Below are 21,881 nucleotides of genomic sequence, written 5' to 3'. Positions count from 1 at the left end.
AACGACCCAAGTATAAGATCCTTGGAGGGACCAGTGAAGCAGTGAGACTGATTGGATTCTGGGTTTGCCTGTGGATTGGATGTGGGCGTGAGAGAAACCAGACAAGGAAGGCCCTGAGATTTGGGGCGCAAACACCTCTCTGGGAAATGCCAACTGTGCACGAGGATGAGGGATCGCCAGGGACACCCCTTGGGTGCTGAGCTGCACACCAGGTGCTTCACAGGTGGCTTCCTAACTGTTCCGATGAAGCTGGGGCTCACGGAGGTCACGCAGCCTGCCCAGGTCCACATGGTCCGTGGCAACCTACACCAGGATTTGAACGTGAAGCTGCTGGGCCCTGCTGTTTTCTGCCCTTTTTTGCCCCAGTTCCATGGACACATTCGGAAGGTGTTTTTTTTTTTTTTTTTTTTTTTCCTGTTCCCAACTTTACTCGGGAAGTAAAGGGATGGTTGGAAATCTCTTGGCAGGGTGTCAGGGGTGGGGTCAGTAGTCAGTCTGGGCTGCTCTGGCTATTCAAATGTTCCACAGCATCAGAGTATGTGGGGAAGGAGTGGTAACAACCAGGCTGGGGTGATTTGGTTATTTAAAGCCGGGATAGTGGTTGGGTCACTGAGGTCGAGGGCCCCACCCATACCTCACTTCCATTTAAACCTCTGTGTGTCCTGCCTGGGCCCTCTGAGCGGCCAGCGAGTCTCCGCCACTAGAACCTTCTCCCCACACTCATCCCGATGGGCATAAGACAGGATTTTGGCTCTTGAAGTCTCAGCCAAATCCCGCTCAGTTAACTAAAACCAGTTCCCTCCTTTATTCCGCCCTTCCAGCCTCCCTTGTTCTCTCACTCCTTGCTTGCGTCCCCCTGGAGCGGGCGACCATGAGCACCACGGTCAACGTGGACGCCCTTCCGGAGTACGAGAAGAGTCAGATCAAGAGGGCCCTGGAGCTGGGCACGGTGATGTCGGTGTTCAGCTTCCGCAGGTCCACGCCGGAGCGGAGGACTGTCCAGGTGGTCATGGAGACGCAGCAGGTGGCCTGGAGCAAGACGGCCGATAAGATCGAGGGCTTCCGTGAGTACCTTCTCACCTTCCTGCCCAGACCAGTGGTCACGGCAGTTGTTGTTGGTTTGATACCTTCTGAAAGTGAAAGCAGGGCCGCGTTGTCTGGGTCTCCGAATGGGTTTAGAGCAGGTGGGGGAGGTTAGCCAGGAAACAGCGGGTGAAGGAACAGAAGCCTGCATGGGCCAACTTGGAAGTGACATCCAGGCAGCTCACCTGGGATGGCAGGGGCCGGGCTCCCTGTCTCACAGCGTCGGGGAGCATTTGTTTCGAGTTGATGGTCAAGCCGTCTGCCCTTTGAGGGCTGACTGGCCAGAGCTTGTGGAAACTCATAGCTTGGTGGCCAGACGAGCAGAGTGAGAGGCCTGTGCCGTAGCTGCAGGTGGACAGAGCGCATTGCTGACTGTTCTGTAGCTCTGAAGGGAAGTTCTGGTCCAGGTGGAGGCATCTTCTTCTCCCCATCCTCTTTACATTCGGCAGTTGGCTCAGTTCCTAAAGTTTCTAAGACAGTTTTTAACAAACAGAGTTAGGAGACTTAAGCAATTTTCAGTTGCAGAGACTTGTTTAATTTGACTTTTTTATTGGCTACTTTTTAATTGAGGAATTAAAATGTACACTTGGGGGAAAATGAGACGATTCATAAATAAATGTCTCTTCCCCAGCCCACGTCATGCTCCAGAGGCAAGCTCATTACCAAGTTCTTTGGTCTTCCAGAAGTATTCTATGCTTGTGTGATGTGTGCATTGTGTTTCTTACATGAATGGGTACCTACTACATACACTTCTGCACTTTGATTTCTTTTTTTCTTTTTTTTTTTTTTGCTGTACGCGGGCCTCTCACTGTTGTGGCCTCTCCCGTTGCGGAGCACAGGCTCCGGATGCGCAGGCTCAGCGGCCATAGCTCACGGGCCCAGCCGCTCCGCGGCATGTGGGATCCTCCCGGACCGGGGCACGAACCCGTATCCCCTGCATGGGCAGGCGGACTCTCAACCACTGCACCACCAGGGAGGCCCTGATTTCTTTTTTTAATTTAACAATTATCTTGGAGGTGGTTTATTATCGGCATATTGAGCTGCCTTTTTCTTTCATGGCCACATAGCATTCTGGCTACAGTGTAACAGTTTAACCCCTAGAGACGGACACTTGGGTTTTTCCAGTCTTTTGTTATTAGCTGCAGTGACTATACTTGGATTCTAGTTTTTTTTTGTTGTTTTTTTGTTTTGTTTTGTTTTTTTGCGATACGCGGGCCTCTCACTGCTGTGGCCTCTCTCGTTGCGGAGCACAGGCTCCGGACGTGCAGGCTCAGTGGCCACGGCTCATGGGCCCAGCCGCTCCACGGCATGCGGGATCTTCCCAGTCTGGGGCACGAATCCGTGTTCCCTGCATCGGCAGGTGGACTCTCAACCACTGCGCCACCAGGGAAGCCCGGATTCTAGTTTTAAAAAAAAATTTTTTGGTAACAGATTTATGGAGATATAATTCACATACCATATAATTCATCCATTTAAAATGAACAGTTCAGTATATTCAGATATGTGCAACCACTGCCACTACCACAATTTTCATCACGTCAAAAAGAAACCCTATACCTTTTAGCCATCCCTCTATTCCTCATCCACCTCTCCTGCCCTAAGCAATCATTAATCTCCTTTCTATCTCTATAGATTTCCCTGTTCTGGACATTTCCTCTAAAAGGAACCATATAGTATATGGCCTTTTGTGACTGGCTTCTTTTACTTAACACAATGTTTTCCAGTGTTTTCAAGCTTCATCCACGTTGTGGTGTGTCTCAATACTTCATTCCTTTATGTGGCTGAGTAATATCCCATTGTATAGATATTCCACAGTTTGTTGATCCATTCATTTGTTGATGGACATTTGGGTTGTTTACACTTTTTGGCTATTATGAATCCTGCTGCTAGGAGCATTCATGAGTGATTTTTTGTATGGCTGTGTGTTTTCATTTCTCCTGGGTATCTGTCTAGGAGTAGCATTGCTCCTAGGTCAGTATGGTAACTTTGTTAATCATTTTAGGAATTGCCAGACTATTTTCCAAGTTGTTGCACCATTTTACATTCCCACCAACTGTGTGTGAGGGTCATCCTTGCATTATGCTTTCATGCACACATATTGTGTTTACCTGAAGGACAGCTTCCTATATGTGTTATTTCTGAGTTAAAGGGTACAGGCTATTTTAACTTTTAAAGGACAGTTGGACAGCATCCCACAGAGGCCCACGAGGTGTTGAGGGTACCTCCCGTTCCCCACACCCTCATCCACTCTGCCATGGGGTTCTGAACTTGGCCGTTCACAGGTGGTCTCTGATAGCTCGGTGTAGTTCTTCGTTTGATTTCTTTCATCATGAGTGAGATTAAGTAGCTTTCCAAAAGGTTTCTCCTGGCTTTGGAGCCGAGCAGGCCTCTAGTGGCACAGAGCCAGAAGCCCCACTTTGCAAGTGCCCATGTCTGGAGGCAGCAAACTCTCCTCCCGGTTTTGTTTGCATTGGCCGCACTCCGCCTCCCAGGTGGCCCAGAGACCTGTCGCAGCTGGGGCGGGGGTGGGGGCCTGCCTGGGGATGAAAGGGCACGGGTGGTAAATACTGGTGTCCCGCACTGAGAGTGGATGGCTGGTCCCTTCTCTTCTGGGGGTTGAACATCGGAAACACCTGGTGGGGGGGCATTTAAAGATACAGCCTACTGGAACTTTCTCCTGAAAGTTCTGATGGGTGTGAGACAGGATTTTGGCTCTTGAAATCCACACGCTATAGTTCTCCCCACTCATTAACCAAAAGTGGTGCCTCCTCCTCCCTGGAGTGGCTGAGGATGACTGTCATTCACCAGGTTGGTTGGGATTCAGTATTTTAATAGGCGCCCCAGGTGATCCTGTAGCTATAGGTTTGGTAGGTACTGCTCTGGAGACTCCCTTCCTCCCTCCGTCCTCCCCTCAGTCCATCCACCCTTCCTTCCCTCCTTCCTTTCTTCCACCCATCCTTCCTTACCTCCGTCCATCTATATTTGAATGCCCGCTCTCCCAGGCACTATTCTAGGTCCTGGAGGTACAGCAGGAATTACATTAGACTCCAGTCCTCGTGGAGCCTACATCGTTTGATTAGGTACAAGCAGTGTGGAGCTGACTTCCAGCACATTTGATGAGCTTTGCCATGTGACTGCAGGGCAAGCTGCCTCCACTTTCTGAGATCTGATTGTCTTATCTGCAGAATGGGAGTAACATTGGTATCCATGCACAGGGTTACAGTTGGGAATGAGTAACTGAGTCGATACATCAGAGGCTCGAACATGAGGTACAGCACAGGGTAAGCCCTGGACCGGTGGCAACTGCTGCTGTCATTTTTGCCATGGGTTGTTTGATGACAAGTGGCATCCAGCTTGTCCCGGGCAGCAGAGTCTTGCTTAGGTGTTTGGACTTTTTCTGGAGAGCAGTAGGGACCCACCGAAGTGTTTTCAGAAGAGGGATGATGCGAACACGTTTGCATTTTGGAACGTGCGCGGGCGAGCCTGTGTGATACGGCTGTGTCAGTAGTGTTTGTAAAGCAGCAGAAAACCCAGTTTGGGAGTAAAGAGCTTAGAAAAGGTGCTCCCCTGACCACTTAGAGAGAACAGGCCTTTGGGCCCTAGGTGGGGACTCTCAGCACCGCATTTTCAGCCTCCTGACATAGGGGTGTCCTGGGGGGCCCCCCACAGCTGTCGTGTTGCTTCAGGGGTCCTAGTTAGTGGGGTCCTTCAGGTTACTGTGGCATCTGCAAGGGGCAGGCAAACAGGAGGGAGCACGAGCATGTGGTTCTGGGGTAACTGGCAAGCAGCCTGTGACCTTTGGACAGGTGTCACACACCCCCTGCAGGCCTGGGTGAAGGTAGACACCCAGGGGTCCCACTGTGCAAAGCAGTGAGTGGGTCTCAGCCGGGGCAATCCCATCCCCACCCATTCAGGGGCATTTGGCAACGCCTGGAGATACTTTTAGTTGTGATTATTTGGGGGGGCTTCTGGCATCTAGTGGATTGAGGCCAGGGGTGCTGCTAATCACCTTACAATGCACAGGACAGTCCCCACCCCCGCCAAAACAAAGTTATCCCATATAAAGTGTCAGTGGTGCCAAGGTTAAGAAGCCCTGGTCTAAAGTCATGCGTTTGCTTTGCTTAGAACCATAAAATGGCACTGGGTATATTTGGGTTTCTCTTGGGACCCTGTCATGACGGAGCTATGTCATGTGTTCAGCCCATATTTGCTGTCATATTGGGTGCTAGATCCTGATAAGAGAGAGGAGGAAGGATGGAGTCCCTGCCCTGGAGGGAACAGATGCAGCACCTGGGCATTGTAGGATTGTGTGGTCGGTACACAGTGCGGGTCTGCGCTGGGTACTTCACGAGGAAGAAAGGCTCTTGTCCCCCTCAGTGGGGATGGGGGGGTGGTAGGAAATGCGGGGAGGCCTCATAGCAGCGGAGCTGCTTGTGTGGAGAGTTAAGGGAGGGGCTTGTCAGGTGGCCAGCAGGACGCCTGCCCTGAAGTGGGGTCAGTAGGTGCCATTGGATGCAAGTGAGTAGATTTGTGGGTCAGTGATTTGGACAGGGCTTAGCTGGACGGTTCTTCTACTCTTTGTGGCCTGGACTGAGGTGGCACTCAACTGGCATGTCACCTGGTCTGGAAGGTTCCAGAATCTTGACTCCCATGTCTGGTGCTGTGGTGGTGATGGCTGGAAGCCTGGGCTCAGCTGGAAATGTTGGCTGAGCACCTGCTGCGTGGCAGTCCCAGGGTAGCTGGACTTCTTACATGGTGCCTGGTGTACCCCCTGGGTGCGTGTTCCAAGAGTCCCAGGCCAAAGCTGCTGGGCTTCGTATGACTTAGCCCGAAAACTCCCAGAAAGTCACGTGCTCAGGTCACCAGGGCCAACTCAGGTTCAAAGCATGGGGAATCTTCTCTTGGGGAGGGCGAGGCTCGCATGTCCAGGGTGGGAAAAAGTTGACAGCAGCCACCTTGGAGCCAAGTGACCTTGAGAACGGCTGGACTCTGGATCCAGACTTGTAGCTCAACTCCCCGCTTGATCAAACACTAGGTGCTGCGTGATCCAAGGCAGGTTGTTTGACCTCTCTGAGCCTGTTTCCCCGTTGGTCAAGTGAAATGAGAGTAGTCCCCACCAATAAGATAAGGGTGAGAATCAAACGGATTTTATCATATGTACTTTTTAATTTTTTTAATAAATTTATTTATTTTTGGCTGGGTTGGGTCTTCAGTGCCTCGTGCGGGCTTTCTCTAGTCGCGGCGAGCAGGGGCTACTCTTCATTGCAGGGTGCGGGCTTCTCATTGCGGTGGCTTCTCTTGTTGGGGAGCACGGGCTCTAGGCGTGCGAGCTTCAGTAGCTGTGGCTCACGGGCTCAGTAGTTGTGGTGCACAGGCTTAGTTGCTCCGCGGCATGTGGGATCTTCCCGGACCAGGGCTCAAACCCATGTCCCCTGCATTGGCAGGCGGATTCTTAACCACTGCGCCACCAGGGAAGTCCTTATGTACTTTTTTATATGTACATGTTTTATCTGTATATAAAAGGTACATATTTTAGTGGGTGGGACTCCCAAGGCCTGGCTTCTAATAAAGACGATGGTCTCCAGGCAGACACTCACCTCTTGGCTGTCATTCTCCCGTTTACTTTCCAAGGCTGATGGGCAAGGTGGTGCCCTGTGTTCCTTCCTGCACTGGCTCCTGAGTCTCTGGATGTCGGGAGGGAGCTCATGCCGGGAAGTGCTGCCTCTCTGGTTTTTCTTTTTTTCCAGGGGCACCAGCTGCGCAGACTCCAGCTGGAAAGGAGCCCGCTTGGGGACCTTTCTGAGTTGAACCTTTGGGGTCCTCTTGCATCTTGTCCATTTGGGAGGGCGGTCTGGAATGCGTCTCAGGAGCCCATGTGGTGCCAGCTGTTTGTGGAGTGTGGATGGGGCCGGCTGTGCAATGAGCCGCCTTTGAGGACGTGGACCATGTCCCTCTTGACTGAATGGGCCCTTTATCCTCAAGTTTTCACTTCTGCTTACGCGTGTTTTCTCCGTCTGCTTAGTTTTGGCAAGTGGTGGCTGCCCGTGAATGAGGGATTCTCGCAAATAGGAGCTGTTCTGTTTCCCTGGTATTAGGTTCTTGGCTTGCCTGTGACCCTGTGAACAGGAAGCAGGAATCATCCCCACTTTATTACGAGGAAACCGAGTCCTGGCGAGACTAGGTGACATGCCCGAGGCTGCACAGTCAGGAAGGGGCACAACTACAGTTTGCGTTCGTTCAACCTGCCTTCAGGGTCTCGAGTCTTCCGCTCTGTGTTGCTATCTCCTCTTACATGATATCGGAGATGTCTGAGCCCGTATGGGATGGAGAAGCACCCTGCTGGGGACCTAAGAATGACAGCTTCGTTCAGGTTTCGTTACGACAGGAGGGAAGGCACCGGTTCCTTATTCGCGCAGAGGACATGCTCTGCCTGGTGCTGAGGTGCCAGGGGAAGGAGGCTCGAGAGGTGCCTGGTTAGCGGGGAGCCAGACATGCCTGCTGGAGACCCCACAGTGGAGACAAGTGCGGACACAGCCAGGGGCGCTGAAATGGGCTCGTCTTGTATCCTGGCTTCTTCTGAAATCCAACCTTGAGCTTCTTACCCACCTTTAAAAAAAAAAAGAGTATTTTGCCAAGTTCTTAATTTTTAACAAAGTGTTTTTCAAACGATGGAGAAATAGATGTTTTTTTTTCCCACTGGCATCTTCCGTCTAAGAAGAAATCCATTGTCTGAAAGTGGTTCCCAAGCTCTGTCAGTCAAGTGTCCCATCAGAAATAAGATTCCACCAATGCCCCCAGTGTGTACAAACTTATTTTTCTTTTTAAGGAATTTTTCTTCTTTTTTAATTGAAGTATAGTTGATTTACAATGTTGTGTTAGTTTCAGGTGTATGGCCAAGTGGCTCAGTTATACCTATACATATATCTCTTCTTTTTCAGATTCTTTTCCCTTATAGGTTATTACGAAATACTGAGTATAGTTCCCTGTGCTCTAGAGTAGGTCCTTGTTGGTTATCTCTTTTGTATATAGTAGTGTGTATATGTTAATCCCAAACTTCTAATTTGCCCCCTGCCCCCTTTCCCCTTTGGTAACCAGAAGTTTGTTTTCTGTGTCTGTGAGTGTGTTTCTGTTTTGTATATGAGATCATTTGTATCATTTTTTTTTTTTTTTAGATTCCACATATAAGTAATATCGTATGGTATTTGTGTTTCTCTGTTTGGCTTACTTCACTTAGTATGATAATCTCTAGGTCTAACTGTCTTGTTACACGTGGCATTATTTCATTCTTATGGTTGAGTAATATTCCATTTTGTGTGTGTGTGTGTGTGTGTACACATACAATTTTTGATCACAGATGTGCAGTTACGGTAACAGCACAGGCTCTGGAGCCCGAGGGCCTGGCTTCAGATCCCAGCCCTGCCTCTTCACTGGAGGGTGACCTTGGACCATCCATGTCACCTCTCTGTGCCCCTTTTCCACGTCTGTAAAATGAGAATCATAAGAGAACCTGTCTCCTAAGGCTCCTGTGAGGATTAAATGAAGTAATACATGTAACCTCCTTTCAACAGTGCTGGGCACAGAGGAGGTAGGTGCTCAAGCATCTGCTGCTCCTGTCCGCATCAGACGTGAAGGGAAACGGCACTGTGGAAAGGATGCCATGAATGTGAGAACCTGCATTTATGTAATGAGATCCTTGTTTCTTTCCTGCACCCGAATGGGTTGTCCTCCTCCTCTTCCGGGGTACGGATTCCCTAGGGCGGAGCCTGCTGGTGTGAGAAATAGAGCTCTTGTTTTCATTCCTGACATGGATGGAGACCTGCCTGTACGCTGGTCAGTGGAGGAATCGGTTTCTGTGTTTATTCAAGGGCTGTCTTCGGCCCTGGATGACGATCACTTGGCGTGATTAGAATTCAGCCCTCTGTTGGTTTAGCAAACACTCAGAGGACGTGGTGTGTGTCGGGTATGGTGCTTGTCACTGGGGACTGCGCGGTGAGCGGGACAGCGTGGACCCCCAGAGGAGCTTACAGTGTCACGGGAAAGGCAGAAAAAGCCAGGCCAATCATTCAGTCGTTCTGGATGGTGTTGGGTGCTAGGAAAGGAAGAAGCAGGGCCCCTTGACAGAGTAACCGGTGACGATCACTGTCTTAGGAGGTCACGCCTCAGGGGAGCATTTCCATGGAGGCGACATTTGAGCTGAGACTTGAAAGGTGATAAGGGAGCCATGAGAAGCTCTAAGGGGAGAGCATTCTGGGCAGAGGGCACAGCAATAAAGCTTCTGTATTAGTCAGGGTAGACTAACAGCAGTGACAAGTGATTTCTTGATCTCATGCAAGTTTCTCAGGTCATGGTCTAGTGGGATTGGGGGGTGGGGCTCTGCTGTCTGGTGGCACCACTGTCCCCTCAGCCATCTGAGGCCACTGCAGGGTCTTCTCTTCGGCCAGCATGTGGCAGAAGAGGAAGAGGGGAGGATGGCTTAGGAGGTTTTAGGGGTCATTTCTGGAACCGATGTGCCTCTTCCCTCCCATCTTCCATCGACCAGAACTTGGCATGTGACTGGCTACAAAGGATGCTGGGAAATGTGGCCCAGTTGTGTGCCAGGAAGAATGGGAAAGCGGCTTGTCAGGCGTCCCCCAGGCTCTTCCACGACCCCTAATTTTGGAAGATGCAGAGGTGGCTGTAGGAGCCCCACTGATGGCTAGAGAATAGAATGATTGTACGGATTTAGGGATCCTTGCAGGAATTCAGGGACATGAAGAGCCTTTGCACTGGGCCTCCTGGGAGGGGGAGGTGATGGCACTGAGGACTCTCCCATCCCGTCTGTGACAGGAGCTGCCACTGGTGACGTCTCTCCATAGATGGGCTTTGTCGGCCATCTTAGGTTTCCTCATAGTCATGGCTAGACCCTCCCCAGCAAAGCTCTCCACTTTGACTGTGTAGCCCCATCAGTGAAGGCTTTGGGTCCCAGCCTCCCAACGATGGATGCCTCTGATTGGCTGGGTCTTCTGAGCACGTGCTCGGGGGTTGGCTGCCTTTGAGACCAGTGTCCTCTCGGTCAGCTTTGATGTGGAGGGGGGGTTAGACGGGTCTCCTGATAGAGAACAGGGTCTGGCTTCTTCAGGACTCTGGGCAGAGATGGGTCCCTGTTCCGGGTGAATTGTGTCTCCCTTCCAAATTCATGTGTTGAGGCCCTAATCCCCAGGACCTCAGAAGGTGACCTTATTTGGAAATAGGGTCTTTGCAGATGTAATTAGTTAAGATGAGGTCATGCTGGCACAGAATGGGCCCCTAATCCCATATGACTGGTGTCCTTATAAGAAGAGGACACACGCGCGCGCGCGCGCGCGACGCCTCTGTAAGCTTGGGAACGCTGAGGGTTGCCGACATCACAGGAAGCCGGGAGGGATTCCCTCTCACAGCCACAGAAGGAGCCACCCCTGCCAACACCTTGATCTGAACTGTGAGACAATACATTTCTGTTGTTGAAGCCACCCAGTTGGGGGTGTTTTGCTACAGCATCCCTAGCAGACTAACACACTCCCCTTTAAAAGGAGCCCGAGGGGCAGGGAGGTGAGCCCAGTGATTGATGTATCCACGTGGCCGCAGATAATACGGACAAGCTGGAGTTTGTTGTAAAGGAATTTAAGAGCCCTTGCTTTATTCCAAGTGTCATCTCATTTCCTGGTTGCATTGGTCTTGGCTGTGAGGGTGTGAGAGGCAGTGTTGTGTGCTGGTTAAACGTGGGGACTGGAGCCAGCCTGCTTGGGTTTGAGTCCCAAGTCTGTGGCTTGGGCAAGAGACTTCCCTCTCTGTGCCTCTGTTTCCTCACCTGTAAAATGGGAAGAATGACAGTACCCACCTAATAGGGTCTTCAGGAGGATCAAATGAGCTCCTGAAGGTAAATCACTTAGAAAGGTAGGGGAAGCGCTATGTGAGGTTTGCTCTTGTTACCATGGCTCAGGCTTCTCGCCCGTCTCTTGGAAGTACATCCCTTGAATTCTCTCCTCCAAGTAACCAAGCTTCCCCTTTGGAGGACCCTGTGCATGTCTGGTTAGTTGTGGTCCAGCCAGTTCCCTGTGCTCCCGATGGCTGTGGAGGTGTTGACAGGACTCTCTTTTGGTCTGGCTTTTGGGGATCTCGGTGTCCCAGCCCAGAAGTCCATCTGGCCGTTGGGGAGGAGAAGACAGGAGAGAGTGACAGCTGGAGTGTGGACACATCTGCTCCGAGAAGCCAGAGGGCCGGCACAGGGAGCATCTGTGCTGTAGTGCCAAGCCCTGGCAGGCATATGTGTTCCCGCTTCACACAATTAGAGGGTCCCCAACAGTGGGTGCAGGTTGGATCTCTTACGCATGTCTGACTAGGGGAGGGAGCTATTAAAAGGCATCCCCTGGGCTTCCCTGGTGGTGCAGTAGTTGAGAGTCCGCCTGCCGATGCAGGGGACACGGGTTCGTGCCCCGGTCTGGGAAGATCCCACGTGCTGCGGAGCGGCTGGGCCCGTGAGCCATGGCCGCTGGGCCTGCGCATCCAGAGCCTGTGCTCCGCAACGGGAGAGGCCACAAGAGTGAGAGGCCCACGTATCGCAAAAAAAAAATAAAAAATAAAAATAAAAATAAATAAAAGGCATCCCCTGGTGAATCCTGTAGGAAAGAAAATAATCTGCCTCCCCCTCCACCCTCCCCAGCCCACCCTCACCCCTACGCCCGTCCGTCTTCGCTGTAAACGAACATTTTCCCATATCAGGCGGGCGAAGTGACACGCCTTGTTTTGCCTTGGAAGAGACCTGAGTGCTGTGCACCTTGAGGTTGAAGCCAGAAATCCTGGTGTTGACTCTTCCTGCCCCCTGGCCATGCCTGACCCCAGAGCCAGGCCCTCGGTGCCTGTCACCCCACACACCGTGAGCTCCGGGAGGCTGGGGCCCACTGGTTCTGATCACCAGGGAGGCATCCCAGCACCTGGCCCACACCTGACCTGCAGTGGGTGCTTCTCAGAGACATAGTCAGCAGACAGATCCAGGAAACCACACCTGGCTGTCCTCTCAGCCTCTGTCCCCTTCTCTCTCCCCAGAGGTGGCAGTGTCTGGGGTTAGGACAGCTCTGTGACAACTTCTTTATCCACACTTGCTGATTCTGGCCTGGGCCTGTGCTTGCCTCAGTTTTCTCATGTGTGGGATGGGTAATTAATGGCTGGGCTACCCTGCAGGATGGTAGTGAGGATTACATTTGTAAGTGCATCTGACACGCATGGTATGTACCTGACAGAGCTTGTGTGGGCCGCATCTGTGTGTGCCTGGGGGCACTGGGGGCGGTCGTCGTGTAGCCCACCCATGTAGAGGCTGGGCCCTCCTGACGCGTGTGGGTAGGGGTCCTACGGGGTTAAGGTCCCTTGGGTTTGAGCTTGGCTGTCGGCGGGCAGCCCAGCTCCTTGCCTTTCTCCCTCCGCAGTCCAGGGAGGCCTGGACTTGGAGGAGGAGCGTCCACAGGGCAGCGGTGAAGTTTCGTAAACAGAATCGGTGCTGATGCCAGTTTAGAGCAGGAGGGCCTCTTCCACATTCCTGGCACAGTATAGGGAGAAGCTGTAAGATGCTTTCATCTTACACGAGGTGTGCCGGTGGCCATGGTCGGGAGTGGGTTTTGAGGGGTAAAGTGTCTGTGTGTGAAGGATTCTGTTCTGAGAAGGAAAAGCCTGGGAACTTGCTGGTCAGTAGAATGGAAACCAGCAGAGTTAGAGCCAGCACCGCATAGTCGAGAGCGATATGGCAGGAGGAGGCCTCCAGGATTCACAGGGGCAGACACACCTCAGGACTGGGGGCCCGCCGGGGTCTCCCTGCCTCACCTTCTCAGTCCAATTGGGTCTCACCGGCCAGGTGTCACCTGCCTGCCACGCCTGGCCACTCCAGGCCACTCCTGGCCTGCTGCCAGCCTCTGCTGGTGGGAGCAGGGACCTGGCCGGGGGAGGACCGATGCCCCTGGGGCAGCAAGAAGGGCCTGCGCTGGGGTGGCCGATGGTGAAAGTTACACCCGTGTCCTGTTGAAGACAGCTCCCAGCAAGGCCCCTCTGACGTGGTTTTATCTCCCCTAATTAAACGGCTCTTACTTTGTTTTTCTTGAAGCAAGTCACATGTGTCCATCAGTAGAAAGATTTTTTTTTTTTTTTTTTTTTTTTTTTGCAGTACGCGGGCCTCTCACTGTTGTGGCCTCTCCCGCTGCAGAGCACAGGCTCCGGACGCGCAGGCCCGGCGGCCATGGCTCACGGGCCCAGCCGCTCCGCGGCATGTGGGATCCTCCCCGACTGAGGCACAAACCCGTGTCCCCTGCATCGGCAGGTGGACTCTCAACCACTGCGCCACCAGGGAAGCCCCTAGTAGAAAGATTTTTAACTTTGACTGGTGAGGATTACGAACCGTTCGCCACCCCCGACCCAGAGGGATGCGTGTTCACACTTGGTGTAACCCTTCCAGATTTATTTTTTGCAAGACAGTTACATTTTTACAAAACATAATCCTTTTATAATACTCTATAGTAATATGTGTTTTTCATTTTGTGCTATATTGTGACCACCTTCTTCTCTTTATGAGTTATTTAAAATGTTGAGATTGGTGTAGAGACAAAGATGACAAACGCCTGTGTACTTAAGAGCATGTCCTCTAGGGTCTGACTGCCTGGGTTCAGATCTTGGCTCTGTCACTTACAACGTTTGTCACCATGGACAAGTTTTTTAGCTTCTCATTTTCCAATCTATAAAATGGGGTAATAGTAATGCCTTCCTTACCGCATTCTCACGAGGATTAGGAGAGCTAACTGTAGCACACCTTGGGGATAGGGCCTCACAGATAGCTCAAAGCACTCAGTAAGAGTTAGCTGCTGCTATTACGACCACTACTACTACGACTACTGCTATTATTATTATTATTATTTCTATATATTCTGTGGATACACCACCCTGCCCCCCAGCCCAGTATTCGCATCCTAATCCTCAGAACCTGTGACTCTTGCCCAGTGTGGTAAAAGGCTCTTTGGAGATGTGATTAAGTTAAGGATTTTGAGATGAGGAGATGATTCTGGATTATCTGGGTGGGCCCAGTGTCATCACAAGGGTCCTTATGAGTGAAAGGGAGGGAATTCCCTGGTGGCGCAGTGGTTAAGAATCCACCTGCCGATGCAGGGAACACGGGTTCAATCCCTGATCTGGGAAGATCTCACATGCTGCGGAGCAAGTAAGCCCATGCGCCACAACTACTGAGTCTGTGCTCTAGAGCCCACGTGCCACAACACCACAACTGCTGAGCCCACACTCCTAGAGCCCGTGCTCCGCAACAAGAGAAGCCACCGCGATGAGAAACCCGCACACCAGGATGAAGAGTAGCCCCTGCTTGCCGCAACTGGAGGAAGCCCGTGCGCAGTCACGGAGACCCAACGCAGCCAAAAACAAATAATAATAAAATTTAAAAAAAAGAAAGGGAGGGAGGAGGGTCAGAGTCAGAGGAGGAGACGTGATGTCAGAAGCAGAGGTTAGAGTGATGAAGTCAGTGCTTTGAAGGTGGAAGGGGTCCATGAGCCAAGGGATGCGGGCAGCCTCTAGAAGCTGGAAAAGGCAAGGAAACGGATTCTCCCCTGGCACCCCCAGAAGGAAGGGAGCCCTGCTGACACCTTGATTGTAGCCCAGTGAGACCCATATTTGACTTCTGACCTCCAGAACCGTAAGATAATAAATGGTGGCACTAAGTTGGTGGTAATTTGTTACACAGCAGCAATAGGAAATGAATACACCCTCCTAATCAACATAGACACATCATAGTATTTGCTTTGGATCTTTTTTGTTTGTTTTTAAGAAATTAAATATTACAGTTAAGTCCTCATGTATACCCCTCCTTCCCTGGAGAAACCAGTATCATGCTTTGATAATTGTCATTCCCATGCATATTTTTTACATTTATTTCAAAAATTTTAGTCTGCAATTTATAATAGTATATTATTTGTGAGGTATCCACATAATATCAGCAGCTTTATTTGAACCGCCCATAGCTGGTTTACTACATGAGTACACCTTGATAGATGCACCTGTCCTTTAGCTTATGGATATTTAGGTGGTTTCCAGTTGTGAACATCTTTCCAGTCCAAGTATGTGCCTTCCATTTTGTTTTAAATGGCTATATTTTTCTACCTTACTTTTTTTAAAAAATAGCTGTTATTTAATTTATTTATTTTCCTTAACTTTTTTTTGGCTGCGTCGAGTCTTAGTTGCAGCACACAGGATCTTTGTTGAGGCATGCAGGATCTTTTCGTTATGGTGCGTGGTCTGCTCAGGTTTCTCTCCATTTCTGGCATGTGGGCTTCTCTCTAGTTGCGACTCGCGGGTTTTCTCTCTGTAGTTGTGGCGCATAGGCTCCAGAGTGCGTGAGCTCTGTAGTTAGTGGCGTGTGGGTTCTCTAGTTGAGGCACGCAAGCTCAGTAGTTGTGGCGTGAGGGCTTAGTTGCCCCGCAGCATGTAGGATCTTAGTTCCCTGACCAGGGATCAAACCCGCGTCTCCTGCATTAGAAGATGGATTCTTTACCACTGGGCCACCAGGGAAGTCCCTCTACCTTATTTCATAATTTTTATTTATGTATATTTTTATTTTTTACCAAACTTCTATTTTTGTATATTATGTAGTTTGTTATTTTGCCATGTCAAACAGTGATCCCGGGAACATTTTCATATCTAACTCGTAGGCACATCCCTGTTAATTTCCTTAGGATAAATTTCTAGAAGAATTTCTGGGAGGGAGGAAGGCTGTGTTGAGGGCTCTGGGCATAGAGTCAGTTGTCCCCAGGAAAGCTTCACTGACTTGTACGCCCACTTACCGCCCTTACCAGGGTCTGGATGTCCGTGGGCTCTCACATCTCTTACGGATATGAAATTCACAGGCAAATGAAGGGTCTTGTGACTGTTGTTTGGGTGTCCTTCTCCTCCTGGTTTGCCTTTATTCTGTCCCAGGCCGTGAATCTAGCAGCTTGATTCCCCTGTTGGCTGAAGGTGTGGGTCTCGCCATGACATCAACAGGACCACTTTGGATGGTGGTGGAAAACTTAGGAGCCCGTACTGTGGGCCGAGGCTGCTGATGGGGCCTCACAGTCACCCCAGAAAGTTGATAGGAGAAATTTGATGCTGAGGGAAGCTGAGGAACTTTCCAAGGGTAACAGTGGGGATTTAGTTGCAGTTATTCTGATTGCTCAGCTCATGCCTTTTACTAGGACAGGCTCTCTTCTGGGATGTGAGTTGGGTGTCATTTTCCTTGCTCGAGAATAAGGCTCTGGATGATCTTCCATTTTGAAGTTGGTTCCAAAAATGTATGGCTGTGCAGAGTTGCCGACCAGAGTCGGGTCTGGAATGAAAAGACTGGACTCTAGTTCCTTAAGGCGGGGGTTGTCTTGTTAGTCTCTGTACTTCTAGCTTCTGGCACCAGTGCCATCAGTAGGTGCTCAATAACTGTGTGCTGTTGAGTGAATATCTTCCACCATGACCTACCACTTTTTTTTTTTTTTCTTTTTGAGGAGGAACTACTTTCTATGTCTGTAGATTTGCCTATTGTGGGCATCTCATTTAAATGGACTCTCTACCCTTTGGCACCTGATTACTTTCATTTAGTATACTATTATCAGTGGGCATCCACATTGTGGCATGTGTCAGTACTCACTCCTTTTTATGGTTGAAGGATATTCCATTGTAAGGATAGACGATATTTTGTTCATCGCTTGATGGACATTTGGGTTGTTCCCACTTTCTGGCTATTGTGGCTAATGCTGTTGTGAACATTTGTGTACATGTTTTTGTGTGAATATATTTTCATTCTCTCGGCTGTATGCCTAAGAGTGGTTTTCCAGGTCACATGTAACTCTGATTACTTGTTTGAAGAACTGCCAGGCTGTTTTCCAAAGTGGCTGTACTATGTTACATTCCCGCCAGCAGTGTATGAGTGTTCCAGTTTCCCCACATCCTCACCAGCACTTGTTCTTGTCTGTCTTTTTCTTCTCCCAAATATTTATTTATTTATTTGGTTGTGCCGGGTCTTATTTGTGGCATGCAGGATCTTTAGTTGCAGCCTGCAAACTTTTAGTTGCAGCGTGTGGGATCTAGTCACCTGACAAGGGATTGAACCCTGGCCCCCTGCATTGGGAGCTGGGAGTCTTAGCCCCTGGACCACCAGGGAAGTCCCTTGTCTATCTGTCTTGATGTAGCCATCCTGGTGGGAGGGAACCATATCTCATTGTGGTTCTGATTTGCATCTTCCTTTTTTGGCTCATTGTTCTATTTTATTTATTTATTTAAAATTTATTTATTTATTTTTGGCTGCTTTGGGTCTTCGTTGCTGTGCACAGGCTTTCTCCAGTTGCGGCGAGCATGGGCTACTCCTCATTGTGGTGTGCGGGCTTCACATTATGGTGGCTTTTTTTGTTGCAGAGCACGGGCTCTAGGCACGGGCTTCAGTAGTTGTGGCGCATGGTCTTAGTTGCTCCGTGGCATGTGGGATCTTCCCAGACCAGGGCTCGAACCCGTGTCCCTTGCATTGACTGGTGGATTCTTAACCACTGCACCACCAGGGAAGTCCCATTGTTCTATTTTATTTTTTTTTTATTTATTTATTTTTTAATCTTTTTTTAAAATTAATTTTTTAATTCATTTTTTGGCTGCGTTGGGTCTTCATTGCTTCATGCGGGCTTTCTCTAGATGCGGCCAGCGGGGGTCACTCTTCTACTCTTCGCTGTGGTGTGTGGGCTTCTCATTGCTGTGGCTTCTCTTGTTGCAGAGCATGGGCTCTAAGTGCGCAGGCTTCGGTAGTTGTGGCTCACGGGCTCTAGAGCGCAGGCTCAGTAGTTGTGGCACACGGGCTTAGTTGGTCCATGGCATGTGGGATCTTCCCGGACCAGGGCTCGAACCTGTATCCCCTGCATTGGCAGGCCGATTCTTAACCACTGCGCCACCAGGGAAGTCCCAGGACCATTTTTTGAATGGGCTGGCTCATCTTACTTTCCTTAGTAAATGTTCAAGTTCACTTGGATGTGGTGGCTGAGGTGTGGCACAGATTTTCCATCACTTCAAGATTTAATGCCTTGTCCCCAGGGTGTCCATACTTGGTGAATCTTTTCACAGAGCCGTGGAAATGCCTCCTCCCTTCTTAACTGACTGCTTGAGCCCCTCTGCCTGCCATTTGGCTGCCAGCTACCCTCTAAGGGGAGTTGGGGGGGGACTGGGAGGCACTGCCGACAAGAGGACAGGAACACCTTGAAGGCAGAGTAATTATTGCATTTATTGAACATGTGCCATGAGTCAGCATCATGCTGGGTATTATAAGCACATATGTACCCATGTGATCATGTGTATGGATATTCATGTGTAGTGTCCAGTCATCACAATAAACCTGTGAGTTATGCCCTATTACTGGTGAGTTAAGTGAATTAGGCAAGTCAACCAAAGGTTACCAAGGCTTTTAGAGGAACTAATAAGGTCAGATTTCCCCAATCACTATGTGCTATAATAACTTTAGGTCGAGAGATTGAAAAGACAAGGCTTAGACTGGGAGAAAATGTTTGCACAATATGACTAATAAAGGACTTGTATCCAGAATATACAAAGAATCCCTAAAACTCAACAGTAAGAAAACAAACAACCCAATTAAAAATGGGCAAAAGATCTGAACAGAGACCTCACTTGCTCTTTCCCCCATCCCACCACACTGCCCACTCACCTGCCTCTCCATTCTGCTGTAGCCAAGGTAGGCTACTTCTAGACCAGCTGTGTCTAAAAGAAATATAATGAGAACCACCAATGCCGGGTACATGCATAGTTTCAAATATTCTAGTCACGACACTAAAAAAAGAAAGAGGTGAAATTAATAATATATTTTATGTAACTCAGCATATCCAAAGTATTATTTCAACATGTACACAATATAATTTTTTTTTTAATTTTTGGCTGTGTTGGGTCTTCATTGCTGCATGCAGGCTTTCTGTAGTTGTGGCGAGCGGGGGCTACTCTTCGTTGTGGTGCATGGGCTTCTCATTGTGGTGGCTTCTCTTGTAACAGAGCATGGGCTCTAGGCATGCAGGCTTCAGAAGTTGTGGCTCGCGGGCTCTAGAGTGCACGCTTAGTAGTTGTGGCTCACAGGTTTAGTTGCTCCCTGGCATGTCAGATCTTCTCAGACCAGGGCTCGAACCCGTGTCCCCTGCATTGGCAGGTGGATTCTTAACCACTGTGCCACCAGGGAAGTCCCCACAATATAATTATTTTTTTTGTTTGTTTTTTGTTTTTTTGTTTTTTTTAATTTTTATTTTTTGCTTTATAACAAATTTAATCAGTTATACATATACATATGTTCCCATATCCCCTCCCTTTTGCGTCTCCCTCCCACCCTCCCTATCCCACCCCTCCAGGCGGTCACAAAGCACCGAGCTCCACAATATAATTATTAATGAGATTTTTACATTTTTGTTTTTGGTCTGAGTCTTCAAAATCTAGTGTGTCTTATACCTACAGAACATCTCAATTTAGACCAATTCAGTTCCAAGTGCTCACGAGCCACATCTGGCCAATAGCTACTGAATCGGACATTGCACTTCTAGAATATACCTACTTCTTTTTTTTTTTTTTTTTTTTTTGCAGTACGTGGGCCTCTCACTGTTGTGGCCTCTCCCGTTGTGGAGCACAGGCTCTGGATGCACAGGCTCAGCGGCCATGGCTCACGGGCCCAGCCGCTCTGCGGCATGTGGGATCTTCCCGGACCGGGGCACAAACCCGTGTCCCCTGCACCGGCAGGCGGACTCTCCACCACTGCGCCACCAGGGAAGCCCTACTTCCTCTTTTTGCATTACCCACTTCCTTTGTGATCCCCATACTCTTCCTTCTCCCCCAAGCAACAAAGGTGTTCTCCATGTGGCAGCTGCTGTGATGATCACGAGGGCAAATCTGCATCCTGCTTCATGAGGTCCGGTGGCTTTATTTTCCCACAGCGACTGAAAATGTGGAATTGTGCGTGTCTGCTGGCTCTGCCATCTGCCTGGGCATCTGTTCTAGATTTAGGTGTGACACCTGATCCCCGGGGCCTGAGCGTCCACTTCCAGCTGTGCTTCTGCAGATTATTCAGTAGTCCCAGTAGAACCTTCTTCTGGGGGTGCCCTGCATCCCGGGTGGCACTGGTCAGCTTGCAGACTGGGGAGCGTGTGTGTGTGTGTGTGTGTGTGTGTGTGCGTGCGTGTGTGTGTGTGTGTGTGTGTACGTACGTACGTACGTACGTACGTACGTACATATGCATGTGCCTTTCCCCTCTTGCTGCCAATTGCCCAGTCTTCTCTGTCCTCACTTTAGAGAGAGTGTATCTCATGCCCAGTTCCCACTGCCCCGAGCACAAGTTAGAATCTTTGGGCTGCAGGGGTCAGAAACCAGCTTAAGCAAAACGGAGAATATACTGGAATGTGTGCCTGAGAAGAATGCTCTGTAACTCACCAGATCCAAGGAGCTGGGGCCTTGGGAGCAGCAACGGAGACTGCCTCTCCCATCCTTTGCTCACGTTGCTGCGGGTCCTTGCTTTTTGCCCTTGTTCTCTCCTTTCAGAGACAGGCCTCGCTACAGAGCAGATCGTGTAGCCATGAGCAGCCCCAGCCCAGCAGCCCGACGAGAGTGCCAGTTTCCCTCAGCGTCTACCCTTGGTCCTCACTCGTGGATTCCACCTTTCCAAATTTGCATACTCGCTAAAACTTATTCGTAACCCCTGTACCAAACCTCGTGGCTTCTGTAGTCATCTGTGCGCGTGCGTAGAGCCGTGAACATTTTTTTGCTTTTTTGTTTGTCTGTTTTTGGCCACGCCTCTCAACTTGCGGGATCCTAGTTTCCCAACCAGGGATTGAACCTGGGCCCTCGGCAGTGGAAGTGCAAGTCCCAGCCACTAGACCGCCAGGGAGTTCCTAGAGCCGTGAACGTTGGAGTTGCCCGAGGTTTGCGTTCCCAGCTGGCTGCGTGCTTGTTTCAGCGCTCATAGTGCAACAGGCTAGTTAGCACCGCGTTTTTCTCACTTTTTTGCCTTTTGGATGTGATTTTGTCATTTAAAAGGCCCCTGACGGGGCTTCCCTGGTGGCGCAGTGGTTGGGAGTCCGCCTGCAGATGCAGGGGACATGGGTTCGTGCCCCGGTCCGGGAGGATCCCACATGCCGCAGAGCGGCTGGGCCCGTGAGCCATGGCCGCTGAGCCTGTGCGTCTGGAGCCTGCGCTCCGCAAGGGGAGAGGCCACAACAGTGAGAGGCCCGCATAACACACACACACACAAAAAAGGCCCCTGACGGCTGTCTAGTGTTCCTATGAAGCACAAGAAGGCTGGGCTATGCCTTACGGAGAAAATAACAGGTGTGACATAAGCTTTGTTCAGGCGTGAGTTACATTGCTGCTGGCTGTGAGTTCAGTGTTAAGGAATCAATATATGTTAAATAAGGTGTCTTTAAACAAACATATAAAACAAGGTTTTGTGTTGATCAATTGAGGAAAATGATGTGACCAGAGGCTCGCAAAAACGTAACCTCGTATTCCCCCCGAGGAGCAATGGGTCTATATTTGCCTGTTCAGTGTTTACAGTGACTTTACAGAATGTAACTGCTGTGAAAGGTGAGAATTGACTGTATATGTCAATCCAGGGGTAAGACTGGCTCTGCTTTGGTCTTGGGGCCCCCCACTTGAACCAGTGATGTGAATTCTAGAAGAGGGTGTGCAGAGGCCAGAGGACGGGTGGGAGCGCGTGTCTGGCTTCTTCCCTGGGCTTGAGAGAGCGTGTCCTGCCACCA

The 21,881-nt window shown here is 50.1% G+C and overlaps 1 protein-coding gene across 2 annotated transcripts in view; it reads left to right on the top strand.

Annotated features, from left to right (window-relative positions):
• PLCG2 (phospholipase C gamma 2) overlaps positions 1 to 21,881 on the top strand; it is a 173,756-nt gene that overhangs the window by 22,184 nt on the left and 129,691 nt on the right. The window contains exon 4 of one of the 2 annotated variants that reach the window (XM_081216340.1): positions 822 to 1,064. In XM_081216340.1, the coding sequence (XP_081072466.1) occupies positions 872 to 1,064 (193 nt within the window). In that variant the 5' untranslated portion in view covers positions 822 to 871. Of the gene's footprint in view, positions 1 to 558; positions 1,065 to 21,881 lie in introns of those variants that run through there. The other variant, XM_081216341.1, reaches the window with a different exon arrangement.

Source organism: Mesoplodon bidens (genome assembly GCF_964165515.1).
Source record: "Mesoplodon bidens genome assembly, chromosome: 18".
Taxonomy (NCBI): Eukaryota; Metazoa; Chordata; class Mammalia; order Artiodactyla; family Ziphiidae; genus Mesoplodon; species Mesoplodon bidens.
Note: the sequence above shows the minus strand (reverse complement) of the source record. Positions and strands in the feature narration are given on the sequence as shown.